Below are 22716 nucleotides of genomic sequence, written 5' to 3'. Positions count from 1 at the left end.
CACACATCTCCTTCATCCCACTCTTCTGGTTTTTGTTGCTGTTCTGGGAAGTGTCTACAAGTAAGAACATCAGAGGGCCTTTTTTGCTTCTGTTCAGTGGCACTGTGGTGTAATTAGTTATGAACTCATTTATCAGTTTCACTCTGAACTCTAAATGGTCTTTCTTATTTCCTTTCTGACAATAGAATATGTAAGCATTTAGAACAGCCACATTTAACAAACAAGTAAAAAGTTTTTTGTACCAAACCTTGCTTTGTTCTCTTTCCACAAGAAAAGATACCAATGACTGGTCTTTCAAGTCCACTCCCCCCATATTCTGCTTGTAGTAAGAAATACAGAGTGGTATCTGGGCCACTTGCACTTCTCTCCCTTTTCCTCTTCTCTGCACATGTATTGTTGTTGCAGCATGCTTTGCTGTTAGCACTGTGATTTACTTTTTATCCTTCCATTTCAGAGACACCAATTTCCCCTTTTGTGCACTGATGATCTCTCCTTTTTGTAATTTCCTACTTACAGTATGTGGCATTCCTTTTCTGCAAGTTCTGGCTGTTCCTATTGCATCAATATTCATGTCCACAAGTTTTTTGAACAGCTCAGGACTTAAGTTTATCTCTTCCTGTGTACAAAATAAAGTTCCATTAATACCAGTTCTTGTCAAACGCTCTCAAAACATTTCATCCTAAAGTATGCTGCTTCCACGAGAGTCTCCCTTTCCACAGTAACAAGGATTCGTCAACACTAATGTTATTTTGTTTCTCATAAGCTCTCTGATGTCAGCAAAATGTAGGAATCTCAGTAGAAGATGAAATCTTTCTTCACTCATAACATTACAGAAAAAGGCAATTTCTAGCACTTCTTTCTGGTAAAATACATTTTAGCTGATCTTTTAGACAATATCCCCATCAGTAAAAATAGAGCTAAAAGAACTCATCAGTTAAAAACCACTTTACAAATTGTGGTTTCTTCAAAGAAAATATTTTTTCATTTCCCTCATGTAAAAACATTCTGCATATTTAAACAATGGAAAATCCAGAATGGAATGTAACAATTATGAGATGATGAGTTGCAGATAGGCAGATTGTTGTGCGTATCTGGGACTCGAGATCTCTGCTAGATGGTGAGTAGCAACTTTCCTTCTCATAATTGTTTCTGCATGTTTATTTGTTTCTTTGTCTGTCATTTCTATTATTTCATTGTCAAAGAACAATACAAAGTAAGCTAATGGTACTGCATTACTGGGAATTCAGAATTTCAGCCTAGCTTTAGCAGTGCTTGAAGTAAATGCAGCTGATGCAGAAATATTGTCACATTCGTTCCAGTCAGGTGAGACAACATCCTGCATTGTCAGTTTGTCATCTAAAGAATCACCAGAAAGCAAAAAATCTTGTCTTCTTCATTATCACTGTCCATCAAAAGTCGCAGAACATCTTCAGTCAGCCCACCCATTGCGCACACCCTACGAAAAATCAACATGCACATGAAGAGAAAAACTGTGTAACCCAAATGAGTAACAAATTTGGATTCTGTCAACATGAAGCTAAGAAATGTATGACACTGCCATGTAGCGGCCATCTTTCTAACTGCCTTGGCAGAGAGGAAAAACATATTTGAAAAGCGCAGATGGCATATGATGTCGTACACGTTGAGTGAAAGTGCTTAGCAACTTCCACTGAACTTTACACCTTATTTAAAACCTTTTCTAAACTTTTTCTCACTTATAGTCCCATAAAATAATGAGAGAGAAACAGTTTATTGCTAAGTAAATGTTCGCCATTTTAGCTTCAAGCATGATGTAATTTGTTGTCTCTTCACTACCGGTATTTTTCTTTCAGATTTTGAAACTGTTTTACATACGGAAATTTGAGACTTTACGGAGTCACGTTTGCAGGGCGGGGGGGGGGGGGGGGGGGGGGGGTGGTTGTTATTGGTTCAACTGAAGACTATTGTCCCTCTCCAGAAGAATGACTAAATAACAAAGATAAGCTGATGAGTTTTACAAAATATGTCCTTTTAAACAATGTATTTTTACAAGTTTTGTATTTAAAAATATATTAACTAGTGATATTTCATACAAACATAGACATATTGGTACTAAAAACAGACAATTTAAAAAATTCTATGTTGAGTAAAAGTTACAAGCAAAAATACCTTGGAGTGATGTACGACTGACTGTGTCGAAATTTGCTGTTGTTAATTCAGAACATTGCATGAATGCACCTAGTGGCAGTGACTTTTGCAAATTAGGACTGAAACTCCCGTGCTTTACGCTCTATTTCCAAGTGTGCGCTCTTTTAATTGATGATCTGCACACTACTTATGTCACTAAGGGGTTTTCTACCTTTATTCAACTGCTTAAAAGTGTAAGTACTACTAAATTCATAAATACATTTGAAGAAAAGTATTTATTTTATTTTATTCTGCAGCCCCTGTACTTCATGCTGCTTGGAACTACTGCCCGTCAACATGATCCAACAGTGTGTTGTATTGTAGTAAGTAGCCATTATGCAATGAACAGTCAATGGTCTCGACATGATCCATGCCCAACACAGGGTGAAGCGAGAAAAACTATTATAAATGTAGTGTAGTGTTGTAAATGGAAAAAAATGTAAACAGGAGACTGCATTAAAATAATGGTGAACAATTACTTAATACCAGCAACTGTATAAACACTGCAAAATGAGACACAGTTACAAATGTCTAAAATGTCATTTATCTCCTCCTGTTTGAATAATTGTGTTACAACAGCCTTGATTTAATTTCATAACTACTCAAGGTCATTGCCACCCCGCTCGGCAAAATGGCCAAGCAAGCATTCGCAAGCTACAGATTTATTGACACAAGATTGCAGATCCCCCCCCCCCCCCCCCCACGGTAAAACCAACAGCTAGCTTTAACTTCTTCATTCATAACATTACGTCAGTTTGTCTCCATTGAGCAATCATTAGCCCCATACATCTGTTCAATACATATCAGTACAAGTCATTGCTCTTTATGACTATGACATCTTGTTCTCAATTGCTAACAACTACAACAATCCAACAGTTGATATAATAGTACTAAACTGAATATGAATGTGTCTATAAAACTCTTTTACAAAACTTATTACTTCTGTGTATTTCTACCACAGTACCTGATCTGTCCTTTATGCCAGACTTTGAAGCAATAAATTCTCCCGTCTCTCCCCAACTCCCACACTGCAGCACCAAACAGCTTCCTGGGATTCCCGCCTCATGCGAAAGCTCGACGAGTATAAACCAATTACAAATCATTGCCTAAGTACTTATCACCAAGGGGTATTACGTGTATAACATGTAGATTCCTCTTTGAATATATGAAAGCTATTCGAAACAGCATGGACGGTTTAAACTGATAATGTATCAATATGGATATGGAACTGAAACAATTTTAAAAAATCATGGTTTTTAAATAAAATTTAAGGTTTTTTCCCAGCCTTTTTCCGTTTTTGAAAATTCCAGGTTTTGAAGATTTCAAGGTTCACTAGGCACACTGTAACATTTGAGTTCTGAACTTCATGTATCATAAATATAAAAAATTACGATAGCCCAACTGCCATGTGTTCCCTTTGGAAGTCACCCACACCAACAATGCTATGTACTTTTCTTTACTCTTTAATTTCAACAAGACAATTTATGTGTGCAGATTAGAAAGATTTTTCTCACTGAGATATGAAAAGTAGCTCACATTCAGGCATATAATGTCACCTTTCAAATGCAATACAACACTACGTTCTTTAAGGCCAGGGTAAAATCAGACAACTTTTTTATGTTTCTCTGTGGTCTCTCACAATTTCAATAACTCCCGTTTTGTGTTCTCAAGACCACCATCTATAATCACACATTTTTGTTAGAAAATGTTACATCACCCTAACAAAAACACTAATCACGCACACTCAACTTGAAGTTTTTTGTGACAAGGTAACCATCTGAATTCTGTGCACAGATGGTGAAAAACAAATTCACCAAGCATGTTCAAAAATGCCTAACAAAACATGTTTTAATGGTTTTGTGTTTTTTATTGTGTTTCTGTTCAATATTTATTTACCTTTTTAGTTGTTGGTTAACTTCATATTACATACGATTGTATCAAACCCTCTACCGCACCTGAAAATGGCCACATTAGAGCCAACAGTGTGAAAGCAACTGCTAATACATGACAGTAATAGCATCTGGACATTACATTCATGAATTCAACAATGGAAGATTCCCCACAAGTGCTTAATATGTGCAGTCAATCAAAGGAATGTTATGCACATAGCGAGGAAGACAGACCCCATTTTCACAAGGCTAGTGTCTTACACATTCATTCCGTTTACAAACACTTTTCTGTATTTACCAATGTTACTTTTACTAGTGGATATAGAATAAAAATCAGTGGGCACATACTAGTAGGATCATGTCTGATGATCTGCTCCTAGTCAATATGTGAAAGTATTACTTTTATCTTTTTAAGGTGGTAAATTAACTATGGAAAATCCTGCTTACCTGCAGTAAAAACTAAAATGTAATAAACTGATTGAAACAGTTGTGAGCTACGCCACTGAGATAAAGTAGTAATAGAATTAAGATACTTTGAAGCCAATAAGTAATTAAAATTTTTAAACATTTAATATTAAAATCAGATCATCTCAAAAAATCGCTTAATAAATTGTTTATTTACCATGTATCAATAAAACCATCTTTTTTTTTTTAATCTTGACTTAGAAATTAGAAAATTAAAGCAAAAACATTAAAACCCTGTGCTACAAGTTCAGAGGGTTGCATTGGAGCAATTCACACAATAGTGCGGATTTGGTCACAGAGGGAACAGCAACATTCATACAGCCAATTTACACCTTTTAGTATCTAAAGAAATAGTAATCATAAGGCAAAAACCTTCCTTAAAGAGCATCTGGCCCACACACACTTATCAACAATGAAAAAGCTATTTAAAAAGAAAAAATAAAACAGGAGGAAAAATTACCACCTTCCCATGCAGGCAGCATCTGATGCTGAGTAAGTGCTTCAAATGCTTCATAACAGTGAACATCCTTACAGAGAGCTTCTTTATAACAAGCCACAGCTAAGGCTCTGTTATCCATCTCCTCACATACACGCCCCTTCAACAACAAAACTGCACTCTGTACCTAAAATGGAAGAAAATTAGACAATTAGTATGAGGTAGCGCACCAAATGTTTGCAGCATTATGATAATATCTTGACAGCTATTTTATAATACGAGGGCTATCCACAAAGTACATTACATTTTGGAATTCTTGAAGCTGTGCGTCGTCATCAAAATGCTGCATAGCCAACCACTTCTTCATTGCTGGGAATAAGTGGAAGTTGCTCAGTGCCAGGTAGGGACTGTATGGAGGATGAGGAAACAACTCCCACTTAAAAGATTCGAGAACTTCACGAGTGGCATTTGCCGTGTGGGCCCGGGCGTTGTCGTGAATCAGCAAGAGCTTTGAGCCCAACTTTCCCCTGCGCTTGTTTTGTATTGCAGAGTTTGGCAATACCTTTGAGAGTTTATTGTAGTGCCTCTTTCCAGGAAATCCACAAAAATCACACCTTTTCTGTCCCAAAAGACAGTCGCCATGTGGTTGAAGGCGCAGGCGGCCGAATTTTACGACAAAGGAATTTCCAAGCTCGTCCATCGCTATGATAAGTGCCTTAATTTAAATGGCAACTATGTAGAAAAGTAGTATTTAAGTGTGGCTTTCATCTGTATATAATAAAAAAAATTCCAATACTTTATTTATTTTTAATTCCAAAACGTAACGTACTTTGTGGATAGCCTTCGTAGCAAGCTTATTTGTGGGCTGCAGCTTGGTAATACACATAAATTCACAACTCCTTTATGCATTCGTGTTGACGCCACATTTTCTCAAACTATTTACTGAGCCATAGATTAGTAGAAATAAAGAGAAAATCTCCCATCATTTGTATGAATTAAACAGAGAAAGGAATAATAGAAATTTAAGGTGTAGGAGATATCTATAGCCTCATGCATATGTCAGACAGTAAAATGAGGTCCATAAAAAGTAGGTTGTCGCCACCTTTGCTAGTGGCCAAAACAGTACGAAACAAAAGGGAAATCGGTTCCAATATCCCTCCAGTAGTACGGTAATTAGAGACTGAACAAAGGAACACTAGTACCACACTCTCAAAAATATGACAGGAGACTAGTTTTTCCACTTCATCAGCAAACCTATCACTTTTAAATAACTTTTATTGTGGCAGGAATGTGATTCCTCACTCATTTTTCAGATTATAATTATTACTTAAATTAGATGAAAAAGCTTCTTATGTATTTTTAAACTTATGTACAATACGAAAATGAATAAACTTAACAGACATGTGCCCACTATTGGATTAGAAACAGGACAAAGCAGACAAACACAATGGAAAGAGACATTCGATTCATAGCTTGCAATATCGGTAGTTGCTTTGCCAAAGAAGGATGAATGTTAACAATCAGAAATTAGCCACAGTCTTGTTCAAAGAACAAACCTGGCATTGAAAAGAAGCAATTTAGAGAAAGCACAGAAAAAATTGGGAGGATCAATGGAGACATTAGTACCACTCCTTCAAAATGTCAAGTGTCTTCTGCTGCTGCCTCAATTCATAATAAATTGCCAGAAGGAAGTTCTACAAATGAACAAGTCACTGAGATTCTCACGCTCAGTAATAAAATGAGATAAAGTTTCAGAATTAACAACAAACTGAACACTCAAGAGTCAAATTCCAGAGTAATTGTAATTATTTTTTATGATTGACATGACAAAATTAAACATTTGTTTTGGAGAGTAATTCTGCTTATCTCTTCTTATCTTCAAACCGAGTGACTACCGGTGAGAAACCTAACTGACTACTGGTGATTATCAAAAGTATAATAAATAATTGAATTGTTTCTATTTGAGGATGTGACTTTGAAATGTTAACTAACTTATGATCAGAACTTACTGCACAAATTATTGTCTAAGTTAAAAATCTATACTGCCTCCTTCGGCAGCTTGCCATGAGTAATGTGGGGCCATGCCACCTGCCGTCAGCTTATTCTATATTTCTGTACCTCATCATCATGACATGCCTATAATGTTATCAGAGTTGTTATATGTATTCCTACAATTATCTATAATTAGAGTATTTAAAATACATTGACTTACTTCTTTTGGGCTTCCTTCCAAAAACGAAACATTGGGTAATAAACTCCCTTGTTCTCCACAGTTCAAGACTTGCAGGGCTTCTGGTAAATCATATGCTTCCAGGAAACAACGAGCAGCCAGGTAGTAGCACAAAACATGCTTCTAGAATATAGAAATTGGTGACACTGTCAAACATAGTACTATGATAGTCCAGTTTAATCAGAAGAGCTAAATAAATATCTGATACAACACACAAGTGCCTTGATAGTAAGCTTTACAAAAACGGTACTCATGATGAGTCATAAGGATCATACACTACCATTTGTGAAAACTGAAACAACAAGAGTAAACTTGATTGTAAAAAATTTATACCATCAATTAGGTACATGGCAATAACAAATTGATAATATTAGAGACCTTTACATGATTTCTAAATCAGTGATCACAGCACAGACTCAAACAAGCCCTGGATATTTTCCTACTTACAGTTTATATGCAAGTCCACAAAGTATAGACAGAAACAGTGATTTCTGGAGGGCAGTCATGATCAAGTTGCTGGCCAACAATACCTCTAATCTGTATGATAAGAGGTTTGCCCGGTAAATTTAAAACACAAAGAAACTGTGGTGCTTGCCATTCCTTGAAGAAAGCTTGCACATTTCTCATCAGACACCATTATGCTCAAACATGACATGCAGAGTTGCTGAAAGAGGAATAGTACCTTGGACTCTAAAACCTCCTTAATGTAGCATTTACTGTTTGGTTTATCTTACTGTGTACAGGTCAAGACTGCATGTTGCATCCAGTGGTGCACCAAACCATTACATCTGATGATCACCTTCTTCTGGTCAACTACACAGTTTGCCAGATCACTGTCACCCTGGTTGCAACAGATACATATGTGGCAACACTTGTAGAACTCATCAAAGTGGGCCTTGCCCAGAAATACAATATTATGCCACTCAGCATGTCAGCAACAACAGTTACATGCCCCATTGCAGTCAGAGACATTCTTGCTAATGCAATGATATATGTACCAACATTTCTATGGCAGGTAGCATCAAAATCATCAATGCAGCAGTGACTATTCCAGTACCAAGTACATTCCAGTACTAAGAAAACACAATGGACAAATTTATATGATCTGTTATGGTTATGGAGGATAACACAGTGTCATCCTATCTCACGGTATAAATGAATTACCCAGTAGTACCATGCTTGCTGCTGCATTATACTGTTCTATTTACTGCTTCATTACAGGCATCACTGTGATAACAGCATTCCACTTGTGCTAGCAAATGTTAGAGTATGGCAAAGTCATTTCCTGTGAATGTATCATTCTGGTATGTTCAACTAAAAAAATGACATTGTGCCCTTTGAAGGTGACATTCATACAAAAGCCCACTTCATTTGATGGTGATCCAGTGACAGAGCTTTGTGTAACACCATCCTCCCTTGCCAACCAGGAAAAAGAAAGAAGAGCTGGGCTTAACACCCTTTTGGTGATTACGTCATTAGAGATGAAGTAAACATTGAGGTTTAACAAGGATTTGGAAAGAAATCATTCACATCCTTCTAGAAGCAATTGTTTTGCCTTGGGAAACTTAAATCTGGATGGTTGAACTGGGTTTTGACACCCTCTTTCCTGCAAAACAGGTATAAAGAAATAGAAAATCTGTAGCAAAAACACACATTATTCACTCTGGCGCTCTCAAAGACTGGTAGTGTTACAAACTCTTGTTAATAAGTTAAAGGATCTCTGAGAGCAATGAAAAAACACTGTGCTGCAAGGCACCATGTAGACTAAATATTGGTGGGACAAAACGGGGACAAATAGCATACACAATACAGGGTGTACATAAAGTCTGGGAACACTTTCAATTATTTGTTGCACAAGAACTAAACATTGCACAGATGTCATACATGTTGCTTTTGAAGAGAAACTCCGAAAGTTTTTTTTACAAGCATTCGATATGCGAACCATGAGTGATCCGGCAGACGTCAATGTGGTAATCGAATTCTTGCCATACCCGTCCCAGCATGGTATCGTCGACGACTGGGGCAAGCGCTTCCAGTATCCTCTCCCGGAGCTCTGTTACATCACGTGGTACAGGCAGTACATACAACAGATATTTAATGTGTCCCCACAGAAAAAAGTCACATGAAGTGAGATCTGGTGATCGGGGAGGCCATTTCATGAAACAGCTGTCCCCTTCTATAGCACAGTCGATCCATCGATGCAGCAACTCCGTGTTCAGGTACCCACGAACTTCACAATGAAAATAGGGTGGAGCCCCATCCAGCTGAAAGATGAATGGAGAGTCCGATTGCATCAGCCATTGCTGCAACATGTACAAGTAGGAATATCCAGTGACAGTGCGCTCGGCGAAGAAGATTTGTCCAACAAGTTTGCGACGTGAAAAAAAAAATTACCTTTGGGGAATCATACTCAAATTCAATGCATTCGTGTGGATGCTTAGTACCCCAGATTCGACAATTATGCCTGTTCACTTTCCCATTAATGTGAAAAATGGCTTCATGGCTAAAAATTAAGTGATCAACAATGCCATCCCCATCCTCATTCAATTGTTGCAACTGTAAACAAAACTCAAAATGCTTGCCTTTGCCGTCGTCACTGAGCTTCTGCACTAGCTCCAATTTGAATGGTTTCATAGACAGCTTCTGTTGCAGGACTTCCCACATTGTCATTAGAGCCCTTTCGAGTTCACAGGATGCACAACACACCGATTTCTTTGGACTCCTTATGAAGTCTCTCGTACGCGCTCCACATTCACTTCACTCACACCAGGACAACCGCTGTTCTTTGCTGGACACAAGCAACCCGTCGTAATTAATTTGTTGTGTCAGTGGTAAATGGTCTTCCTTGTTGGTGGCTTCTTACCGTAATTGGTTCTAAACATCCGTTGAACAGCTGTAGCACACTTGTTTTCGTTGAACTCCAACACACAGAAAACTCGCTCCGCACCTGAACTCGCCATGTTTGCGACTAGTGCTGACTATCGGCAAATTACCAAACTACAATGTGGTGGTATGCATGGAGAAAAAAAACTTTCAGGGTTTCTCTTCAAAATGACATATGAATGATATCTGTACAATGTTTGGTTCTTGTGCAATAAATAACAGAAAGTGTTCCCAGACTTTATGTACACAGTGTATATCTGTATGAAACTACTTAATGCTCTTGTAAAATATCCCTAGCAGCAGTCCACACAGATTAGTCAACTGGTGCAGAAGCAGGTTGCACATAAAACACTTTTAGGTGACACTACTTACAGCCAAGTCATTGGCCAGCAAACTTGGTCAGGAGTTGAATGACACCCAAAGAGTCACCGGACAGCAATGGAAATTCCAGGGAGTAATTAACATTCAATGGCTGTACAGGAAAGGTTACCCACATACTATAACCCAGTGCGAAGATCATTACCATGTCTTAAGATGTGTAGCAAATATTTCAGCTTCCCTGGCTGCAGACTTTGTGACAGCCTGTAGGTCACACATTTGTCAGACAGTTGATTATTGGCATCAAAGTACTGTTCAGTATACTAAAGGTTTAGTCAGGTGTATTTTCCTCACACAAACAAGCAGCCTGGTTTAGTGAATGTGGTATCCACAGTGTCTCTGAGTACTGAGACTGGTGCAAGTATCGACCACCACAGAGATACTGCACAGCAAGTGGTATTACAAGGCGCCAATGAAATGCTAGAAAGAAACTGTGCCTCCCCTAGTTCTGAGGCGCCACCAATGTGTCTCTGCCCCAGAATGGTGTCGCCATAGGCCAGGAGGGCAGTTCTGGTAGAGGTCAGATCCTGCTCACTTCCAGGAAGTTCCTGTCGCACTAATGGCATTGTGCTGCCTACTTGCTGTGACACAGCCCGTGCCAACCATCAGGGAGTGAAAAGACTTCTGTCTCCTGTTAACTATACCTACCGTATGTGTCAACACTATCAGAATTGTGTCAAAAAGTGTCTATCACCTTGTGTTTTTTAGTGGCTGTAGTGAAGCGGCAGTACAGCCATTCAGAATTTGTATCAATTCGCCACTCATTGTGGCTCATTTAATGTGTTCTGAACCACAAGTCCACATGTGCAGTTTCACAGCTACAGCCTAGTGAGGCAGCAAAGATGAAAGCTTTATTGTAATCAATAAAATATTACTAATTCAGAGTATTCTAATTAACTGTAGTATTACTAACCACCTATTGCAAAAGAAGTTGCATACAAGAAGTGATGCCATAAATGCACCTTGCGATTAGCTCACTGTGGCATATTGTGTAAGTAATCCTGTCTTGCAGCTGTGCTATTTCTCTGTTTGTGTGTTTGCTGTATAGAGTGTTCATGATGTCCCTCCAGATGTGTCTTCAATGCAAGCTATACAAATGCAGGAACAAAGGATTGAGCAATTATAACAAGTAGTGTAGGCTCAGATGTATTCTGGTTCGTAGTAAAACTGTTTCCAGATCACCAACCTCATGAGGTCCCCTACAATGAGTTAGTTGACAAACTGTCAAATCATTTTATGAAGTGTGATTGGAAAGATTTAACAATCGATCCACTACTGCTTTCTGGTTTGGCAGGCAGATACACGGAGGGTGGGGAGTGAGTCATTGCCTTGTCCTTGAACGTCCTCTGACAGGAAACTGCATTTCCTTTATTCAGTTTGTTGTGGCAGCTGGTTGAGTGCGGGTCTGTTAGGACTTGTTGCCAGATTCTGTATGCATGAAATTTTGTTTTAAAACCGGGAAATCAGCCCCTGAGACTTACGAACTATTAAAAACAGCTTTTGGAGATAATTGAATGAGCCAGTCAAATGTTTTTGTCTGGTTCAACAAATTTAAAAATGGCCGTGAATCATTTGAAGATGAATCACGGTCCAGCCGTCCTTCCACCTCAAAAATGAATGAAAATGTCGTGAAAGTTTGTGGCTTAATGCACTCTTATCGTACACTTACAATTAGGGAGATGGCTGATGAAATTAATTTAAGTTTCTACACAGTTCAGTCAATTTTAACTGATGATCTGAACATGTGTCAAGTGTCCGCAAAATTCATTCCAAAAGTGTTGTCAAGTGACCAGAGACAATACTGACTTGAAGCGTGCCAAGATCTGATTTATTGGACTAAAAATGACCCAGATTTGTTAAAAAGGGTAATTACAGGTGACGAATCATGGGTATATGGATGTGATCCTGAAACCAAAGTGCAGTCTTCGCAGTGGAAGACACCGGGTTTACCACGACTGAAAAAAGCACGGCAAAGTCGGTCGAAGGTGAAGACAATGTTGGTGATTTTTTTCGATTCTCCCGGTATTGTGCATCATGAGTTTACCACTGGAGGACAGACAATTAACCAGTAATACTACAAACGTATCCTTGAGCATTTGCACGAAAATGTGCGGAAGAAAAGGCCTGCATAGTGGGACCACAGGAATTGGGTGCTACACCGTCGAATTTTTGACCAAATTCAAAATTCCTGTGCCTCCACAACCACCATATTCCCCTAATTTGGCCCTTGCGGACTTCTACCTGTTTCCTAAACTGAAATTTTCACTGAAAGGGAAGCGATTTGACTTGATTGAACACATCCAGGCAAATATGGGGAGCGTCCCTAACACACTCCAGGAAAAAAATTTCCAGGAATGTTTCCAAACGTGGAAACACCATTGGAGTTGGTGTGTTTAGTCAGAAGGAGACTACTTTGAAGGAGATGCATCACAGTAGCATGTAAATACAACCATTGTACAGTTAAAATCCCATTCTTAAAACTTTCCAATCACACCTCGTAAATCACAAGTGCATGTAGCAGCTGTTCCTTGTAAGTTTTTCACATTAAAGCAGTAGCCAGGACAGCTGTACAAACAGTGGTGCAGTACGTCATGGCCTTACGAGACAATGTCACATTCAGTGTTCATGTCAGTTAAGTTACAGTAACATTATGACAAGAGATACGATTACTCAGAACGTGTCTCATTCACATTCGTGCTGCCATAATAAAGCATCCAAATTCCAACCTCATTACAGAATTTTCAATTATTGAGTCACATTATGATGAGAGATGCGATTACTCAGAACATGTCTTATTCACATTCGTGCTGCCATAATAAAGCATTCAAATTCCAACCTCAGTACAGAATTGTCAATTACTGAGTCACAGGACATGATCGATGTAAATGAGAATGATTTTCAAGCATCTGCAATATCTAATCTTAAGAATAAGACTAAGTATAATTTGAGGTGCGTATAGCACATGTGCCATGACAAGACACTACAGCGCGATGGGCACGTTCCGCACGAGTCGTGCAGGTCCAACACATATTGAGACACATACAAATACGTTGCACGCACTAGTTGGCGACGCTCTGGGCTGACAGAAACAAAGTGAGCGCACACTGTAATCCTCCTCACTGCGCTGACAGGAACAAAGCGAATGCACACTGTAATCTTCCTCAAACTATTTTACAGAAACTATTCAGCAAAAATATTTTTACCTTTCTTGTAGCGCTGTGTGTCAGCTTCGTGGAAAAGTGCCCATCATCTTGCTAATGGTCATACTTAATGTGTTATACACATTTTAGTAAGATGCTACGCAAAATTCGGAGAAAATGGATCCTATGTAGCATGCTCACCCCTCGATCTCATGCCCGCGAGAATGAAATATTCACAACATCCCTCATATCTCCTAAACGGCTCAAGACATCGAAATGAGATTTTGACGAATGATAGCACACAAGGAGGAGAGTATTTCGTCAATTTGTAACTTTCTTATCTATGGCGATATATCACTAGTGAAATTTCTTCTCTAATGTAACTGCAAACTGACACTATGATGTTTTTCATAAGCTACAGAGATCTTCGATTGCCAATTACTTGTTTGAGGAGGCACTCTGTTTCAGAATTCTGTCGCAATAGCTGCTGTGAGATGAGTTTGTGCAAATTACACCACATTTTGACAAAGTAAGTACAATTAAACCTGTCAACAAGAGAAATGTGTCCATTACTCATAAATGGTGATGTTTCTTCGAATGAGAAAAGGTTAAAAAATCACACAAAATAAACTGCCAATTCTGTTGGAATTTTGGTTGAATATCCCTGTAACCCATCACGTTTTTTTAACACTGAACAACTGGAATGGAAACTTTCCAAATGATTTTATTCCTTCTCTTGATCTGAGCACTATTAAAATAATGACGAGTGTTCCCTTCAGGCAGAATGATAGGCACATGCCCGATACTGGTTACTCATCTACAGATTGCCAAACTAACATTGTGTGATTCGCGAATAAAATAGTTCTTATTGAGAAAAATAAACAATTGATCTGTCACGCAACACAATGTGCTGTCTTGTCAGCAGCTGAGAATAATGTGCAAGACAGGAACGCCTTGTGAGCGGGAGTTCATGTCGTCTGAAAAACATTGTCATGAAAGTAGATCTACCTTTGTCAGCAATACATTTCAACAAATTAAATATATCTAATCACCACACTCTTTCAGGATACTCAAAACTTTTGTAATAATACCGATCATTTTTTTCATTTATGTAGTGTGTTGTATAATTAGTTTATTAATGCTGATAATGTGTATGCAACCATTGAAACGCTTTTTCTCGTCATGGCGAGCCAATTGAAACATTGTTATTTGTGAGAGCTTTGACTGTTTCTACCTTGCAGTGGAAATGTGATGTCCACATGTACATAGTATACTGTCTCTTATTACACCCATATCCAAGTAACGATAGTGAAACTTATGTACTTCATATCTTGGACACTTTTTACCAGAAGCACAAATGGGTTGTATCTGTGGAAATTACACGTTTTCGACTTTTTGCAACAGATCTTAGAGGTGCGTCAGCATAACAGGCAGCCACACTCTCAATTTGTACCTAGCGTTAAGACAGCTCAGGGGCCAACTGCCCCCCCCCCCTCCCCCCACCTCCCTCAGCTCAGGTCAGACAACCAGGTCACTTGTGAACCAGTCGCACTGTTAGGTCATGATACCGTCCGCACAATCATGAAGTCCTGTCCACGTTGCTATCAAATACTGATAGAGCACAGTGCCTGTACCGCAAAGCCAAGTCTTTCACATGTAGCAAACAAGGTCACATACAGCCGATATGATTAAGTATAGATGATGTTAGGCAGCTTTCTCATCCATGTCAGACAGTGATTTAAATGCAGTGAATATTGTATCTGCTGTACAACAGTCCACCAATCCTGTTGTTGTCAGATTGCCAGGACACAGAATCTGAACTTCTCACTCAGCAATCCAGTAAGCTGTATATTCAGTTGTGTGTGTTCAACAAGTGTCTTAAGTTGCAGTTAGATACTACTGTTACGCTGTTATGAATGGTTAGGTAGCCCACAGCTTCAGCAACCACATAACTCATTATCAGCATACAATGCACAACCAATTCTAGTGCTTCGAGTGTGCAGGTTACCAGCCACATTCAGTGGTACTACTAAATCAGTGTTATTTCATGTTGTGTGCCCTCACGAGTCTACTAACATTTTTGGCATAGATACCTTTGACCTTTTTGAATTGTCAGTTCATGGGAAGATGTTACAAAAATCAAACAATGGAAAATCCAGGAGGGAATGTAACAATATAATGAAATTGGCCCCATTTTGGCCAGTTACTGTGCCCCCACTAAGAGAATCTCTGCTCTCGGAAACCAACACCTTCAGCCCATTACCCGGAAACTACCCTCCTATACAAAAGATACCAACCATTTCCTCACCGACTCTCCACAGTTCCTGTCCCTTTATCAAATGGTACCCTGCTTATCACTACTGATGCCACCTTCCTTTACACTAACATCCCTAATGCCCATGGCCTTACCACTGCTGAACACTACCTTTCCCAATGCCCGACAGATTCCAAACCAACAATCTCCTTCCTAGTCACCATGACCAACTACATCCTCACCCACAATTACTACTTCTTTGAAGGCATTACCTACAAACAAATCCCGGGAACAGCTATGGGCACCCACATGGCGCCAACCTATTCATGGGCCATGTAGAGGAATCCTTCCTAAACACCAGAATCCTAAACCCCTCACCCGATTCAGATTCACTGACTACATTGTTGCAATCTGGATCAAGGATGACGGCACCCTATCCACATCCCTCCAGAACCTCAACAGCTTCTCCCCTAACTGCTTCACTAGTCCTACTCAATGCAACAAACCACCTTCCTAGATGTTGACCTCCCTCAAATACGGCTAGATCAAGACCTCTGTTCACATCAAATCTAGTAACCACACGCAATACTTCCAGTTCGACAGCTGCCACCCATTCAATACTGAGAAGTCCTTTCCAAATAGCCTAGCCACTGTTGGTCGTCGCATCTCCAGTGATGAGCAGTCTCTCTCGAAATATATCGAGGGTCTCACTGAGGCCTTCACAGACCCTAATTATTCTCCCAGCCTTGTACAAAAACAAATCTTCCGTGCCTTACCTTTCCTGTCTCCCACAACCTCCCAAAGGCTCACCGGCCGGCGACAGAGGAACATTCCCGTCGTAACTCAGTCCCACCCAGGACTGGGGCTACTGAATTACTTTCTGGGCCAGGGTTTCAACTACCTCTCATCATGCCCTGAAATGAGAAATGTCCTGCCCATTATCGTTCCCACCCGTACCACAGTGGTAATCTGTTGTCCACTGAACATACACAATATACTCACCCATCCCAACAAAACCCCGCTCCCAAACCCTTATCTCATGGCTCATATCCCTGTAATAGACCTAGATGTAAGATGCAAGACTGTCCCATACATCCTCCCACCAGCACCTTCTCCAGTCCAGTCACAAACATCACCTACCCCACCAACGGCAGGGCTACCGCTAAGCTGCAACCACTGGGCTGCATCCTATATGGGCATGACAACCAACAAGCTGTCTGTCTGCATGAATGGCCACCGACGAACTGTGGCCAAGAAACAAGTGGACCATCCTGTTGCTGAGCACGCTGCCCACCATGACATCTTTTATTTCAGTGACTGCTTCACAACCTGTGCCATATGGATCCTTTCCAACAACACCAGCTTTTCTGAACTGCACAGGTGGGAACTGTCCCTGCAATACATTCTACATTCCCATAACCCTACTGGCCTCAACCTTCATTAGTTACCGTCCTCACCCATCCAGCCCCTTCCCTGCTCCCATTCCAGCACTACACAGCCTTCATTACATCAACATACTAAGTCTTTTTACTTCTCTCCTTTTCTGCTACCTCTCCTCTCTCCCCCCCCGTCCCACCTCTCCCTTGCCCTCCGTCTAATCTCCCGACTGCACCTAACTGCCCTACCCTCGTCCCTGCGTGCTCCCCCAGCAGCACTTCACTGTCCCCCACCCCTGCCCTGCCATCCCTGCGTTTGCTAGTGTGTGTGTGTGTGTGTGTGTGTGTGTGTGTGTGTGTGAGATTGACCGAAAGCTTATATTGTGACAGTCTTCCTGTTGTGCCTCTCTCGACTCAGCATCTTCGCTATATGGTGAATAGCAGCTTTCATAACACTGAAGATGTTACAAATTAATTCATCTGTGTTTTCAGCCAGTATTAATGATTATGTGACAAGTACAGTTCTCTGTTCCATGGTGTTTAGGCAATGCCCAAGGGTTCAAGGTCCATGTGACACTGAAAGACAATACGCAGCTCGAGTTTTTTCGTCCTCATCCTGTCACTTACACATTAAGGAACTGAGTTGCTGCAGAGTTGCAGGACAACCATGTCATTAGACCAGTGTTGGCTAGCCAATGGGCGTCACTCTTGGTGGTCCTTACTAAATCGTCAGGCAGGTTAAGACTGCGCAGATTTTTAAATTAACCGTCAGCTCCAAACTGTTGTTGATTTTTTCTGTTGTCCCACCCTGAGGATTTGATGGACAAATTAGGTCAAGGTAATTCCTTTTCAAAAATTGATCTCCAAGAAGCCTACCTGCAACTGCCATTAGATGAAGAGTCAAAGAAATTTTTTGTAATCAACACACACAAGGAATTATCCCAGTTTCCGCAGTTACCATTCGGTAGCACTTCCACCCCAGCTATTTTCCAAAGGGATCTTGAGCAACTGACTTCACAAGTACCTTCTTGTCTTAACTACTGAGATGATATAGTTGTCTCTGATTGTATTCCAGCAGAAGACTTGTAAAATTTAGAGGCACTGTTTCAAGTGTTGTCCAAAGAGGGACTGATGAACAGCCATTTTAGGTCTGCCATCTTTACCACTGAATTTGAGTATCTTGGCCACATGGTTAATGTGCACAGCATCCATCCGTCACAGTCACGCTTAGTGCCCATTCACAAATTGCCTGCACCTATCAATGTATCAGAATTGCAAGCAGCAATGGGGAAGCTAACCTATTACATCTGTTTCATCCTGAATGTTGCTCAAATCACACCTCTAAGTTGGTTGCGCCGCAAGGGCATTCCATTCATATGGTTGGCTGAATATCAGACCGCTTTCCAGTGGCTGAAAGATGCACAATTAAGTGATCGGTGTTTGGTCCACTTCGACCAAGCAAACCTGTAATTCTTGCAGTACATGCCTCATCTCATGGCATTGGTGTGGTGTTGCCACACCGAGTGGGCTCCAATTGACAGGCCAACTGCATTTACATCAAAGACATTGACTAAGGCCCAACACAACTACAGTCAACTTGAAAAGGTGATGGATATCATTCACAGGGTCACACACTCTCATGAAACCCGTGTGGCCACCGCTTTTCTTTAGTAACACAGATCGCAGACGGCTCTGTCTGTGTCCTCTCAGCCTGTCGCAACACATACAGCATAGAAGTTACAACAGTGGGCCCTTCTCTTCTCCAATTAACAGTATGAGTTAGCATGTCGGCCCACTAGCGAACACTCCAATGTCAACATCCAGTCAAGGCTCCCTACTGACTCCGAGGTCACATTTGATTCTTCCAAAGATTCAGTGTCATCGAGTATTGAGAGTGTCAGAAGAGGTATTGACCACCAGAGAGATAGTGCACAACAAAGTGGTATCACGAGGCATCAATCTGATGCTAGGAAGAAGCCGTGTCTCCCCTAGGTCTGAAGCATCTCTGCCCTGAAACAGCACCTCCAGAGGATAGGAGGGCAGTTCTGGTAGAGTTCAGATCCAGCTCACTTCGAGGAAGTTCCTGTAAAAGTAATGTGGTCATGCTGCCTACTTGCCGTGACACATCCTGTGTCAACTGTCGAGGAGTGAAGAGTCTTCCGTCTCCTGTGAACTGTGCGTACGTGCCAACACTATCGAAAATGTGTCTAAATGTGTTTTCTAGTGACTGTAGTTAACCCACAGTATGGCCCTTCAGAAGTTGTATCAATTCATCACTCAGTAATCGTGGGTCATTTAATGCATTCTGAACTATGAGTACAAGTCTGCAGTTTCATAGCTACAGCCAAGCCTGGCAACCAAAGGCAAGTTTTATTGTAATTAAGAAATTATTACTTATTCAGAGTGTTCTAATTAACTGTAGTATTATTAGCCACCTCAGTGTCCAAGAAGTTTGACACAACAGTATTTTGCAAACCATATGAAAACCTGAAGAACAGTGGGCCTGTGTGATGTTCAGGAAAATGTGTAGTTTTATCTGGAAAGTGATTTTACACTGTCCATACATCTTGGGTATAGATGGTACATGCTACAGTGCAGACGACATTAAGAGAAAGAACCATAAAATAATGCCAGGAAAACCTAGGCCTAATAAAATACCTCCCCCCCCCCCCCCCCCCCCACACACACATACAAAATGTGTTTTTTTTTTAAGCAACATGTAACACATGAACACCAGGTTGTAGCTGCCTCCAGGAGGCTCCTGTTTGTCCAACCTGTATTTTTCATCTGGTTGTCAGCCAAGGTTTTTGAAATCATATATTTTATATTTTATTTGCAATGAATCGCTATATGGGCCTTTCCTTCTTATTTTAAGGTCTTTGGAGATGTTAAAAAACTGGTGTCTGTTGGCTGACAGGTCCAATTTCTTAATGTAACTTAGTACTGAAGGTGATCAGAAACATGTGGCACTAAATTTACAGATTGGATGTAACAGGCTGTTCCAACAGTGCCTCATAGTACAGCAGCAGCCTGGTGTGCTCCCTGCAGTGGCTTAGAACTCATGTGGTGTGGGAAAGTACACTCAACGCACCCTGGCTGCATGAAACCGAAACTGATACAACAAGCTGTATACAGATGGTAACAGCTACAGTTATGAAAGAACTTTTCCTCAACAGGAAGAAAAATTTATATTTATTGATAGGGTTGGGATTCTGTAGTGTACTGGTTGTAACAACATACTTAATTCTGCCAATAAATGTAACACACAGCGTCATTATACATTCCTTCAGGCAGTGCATTACAAGCAGGTTGATAGCAAAGCTCACAGAGAGCTAGTGGCCTGGCTACAGAGTGACATACCAGGCAATGTATGTAAAAAAGTATTATTAGCACAAAGTTGTAGACATATGCAGTAACATATCGCATAATGTACGAGGGTCACTCCAAAAGAAATGCACACTATTTTTGTAAAAATACAGTTTTCATTCTGCATGTGTGAAAGTTTTACAGTGTGTACATACATCCTTCCCGCTTGTTTTCAAACTTAGTTCAACCTGTTCTCGTGAGTGGCACCGTCTCAGCATGTCCTCAAGATGACTACTACACTTGACGTTAGTCAGAAGCAATGTGCTGTCATAGAATTCCTGTGCTATGAAAACGAGACAGTGAGAAACATCCACAAGAGGTTGAAAAAGGTGTATGGAGATGCTGCTGTCAAGTACAGCACAGTTAGTTGGTGGGCAAGCAGTTTACGTGATGAAAGCGAGCACAGCAATATTGAGGATTGTTCTCGCAGCGACAGGCCTCGTACTGCACACACTCCAGACAATGTGCAGAGAGTTAACGAATTGGTGACTGCTGACAGGCGCATCACAGTGAACGAATTGTCACGCTACATTGGGATAGGGGAAGGAAGTGTTTGCAGAATACTGGAAGTGTTGGTGTTAAAATAGGTTTGTGCCAGGTGGGTTCCCAGGATGTTGACAGTGGCTCACAAAGAAACAAGAAAAACAGTATGCAGCGAATTTTTTGGAACAGTACGAGAATGGTGGAGATGAATTTCTTGGAAGAATTGTGACAGGTGATGAAACATGGCTCCATCATTTTTCACCAGAGACGAAGAGGCAATCAATGGAGTGGCATCATGCAAATTCACTCTACAAAAAAAAAAAAAAAATTCAAAACCACACCTTCTGCTCAAATGTTATGGCTACAGTGTTTTTCAATTCTGAAGGACTCTTACTTGTGGACATCATGCCAAGTGGAACCACCATAAATTCTGATGCATATGTGACGACACTGAAGAAACTACAAGCTTGCATGAGTCATGTTCGACCACATTGGCAAAAGTAAGATGTTTTTCTGTTGCACGACAACACACGGCCACATGTCAGTCAAAAAACTATGGAAGCGATCACAAAACTTGGATGGACAACACTGAAACACCCGCCTTTCAGTCTTGACCTGGCTCCATGTGACTATCATCTCTTTGGGAAACTGAAAGACTCTCTTCGTGGAGCAAGGTTTGAAGACGATGACTCTCTTGTGCAGGCTGCCAAACAGTGACTCCAACAGGTTGGTCCAGAATTTTACCATGTAGGTATACAGGTGCTGGTTTCAAGATGGCGTAAGGCAGTTGCGAGGGATGGAAATTATGTGGAGAAATGAAAATATTGTTCCTAAAGGATGTAGCTACACACTGTAAAACTTTCAAACATGTAAAATAAAAGATGGGTTTAAAAAAAAATAGTGTGCTTTTCAGGTGAATGATAGTTAAGAAAACTTAAGAAAGGCAGCAGTTTGAGAACACTACAAAGTCGGTCACATTACAGTGAGGAGTATCCAGTAAGACCTCTCATATAAAGTTGTGTATGGCAGCTGTTGCGGCATGTTTATTTCCTATGGAACTGAAGACATTTGAAAGGGTTTGTCTTTCAAAGCAATTCTGGACATAGCAGGAGAGTTAGACACACATCTCACGAAAAAGAATGGGTGCTTCAATACCTGAGCCATCTGGATCCTTTCCTCTACCACCAGCTTTTCTGAACTGCGCAGATGGGAGTTATCCTTGCAACACAGTCTCCACTCCCACAATCATCCCAGCCTCAACCTACAGTAGGCTACTGCCCCCCTCTCCTCTCTCCTAATAACTCCTCCCTATTCTTGTCTCCTACCGTCTTTGTGTGACGCCCTCTGCCAATGCATCCAACCGTCTTTCCCCTTCCCCACTCATCTCTCTTTTTGACCCCTCCCTCCCCTCCTCCATCCTGCTCCACAGTCTCACAACACTGCACCTGTTAGCAGTCTTAGTCACTGCATGTTCCATGAGACAGCGCTCTTCACTCTCCTCACCAGTACCCTGCTATCTTTCTTTTTCTTTTCTGCAAAGGCTTTGGCTGAAAGCTAATGTGTAACTGCCTTTCATTGTGCCTGTCTGCAACTCAACATGTCATCTTTACAGTGAGTAGTAATCTAGCTATCCTCACATTGTTGAAAAGA

The 22716-nt window shown here is 40.6% G+C and overlaps 1 protein-coding gene across 2 annotated transcripts in view; it reads right to left on the bottom strand.

The window, feature by feature from the left end:
- Window positions 1–22716, bottom strand: part of LOC126481125 (cell division cycle protein 16 homolog) — a 206922-nt gene that overhangs the window by 142076 nt on the left and 42130 nt on the right. The window contains exons 3-4 of one of the 2 annotated variants that reach the window (XM_050104663.1): window positions 7169–7309; window positions 4981–5143 (exon numbers count right to left, since the gene is read on the bottom strand). In XM_050104663.1, coding sequence (XP_049960620.1) covers window positions 4981–5143; window positions 7169–7309 — 304 coding nt within the window. The remainder of the gene's footprint in view (window positions 1–4980; window positions 5144–7168; window positions 7310–22716) is intronic. The other variant, XM_050104664.1, reaches the window with a different exon arrangement.

The sequence above is a fragment of the Schistocerca serialis genome, chromosome 5 (assembly GCF_023864345.2).
Source record: "Schistocerca serialis cubense isolate TAMUIC-IGC-003099 chromosome 5, iqSchSeri2.2, whole genome shotgun sequence".
NCBI classification, from domain to species: domain Eukaryota; kingdom Metazoa; phylum Arthropoda; class Insecta; order Orthoptera; family Acrididae; genus Schistocerca; species Schistocerca serialis.
This window is presented reverse-complemented; position numbering and strand designations above follow the sequence as displayed.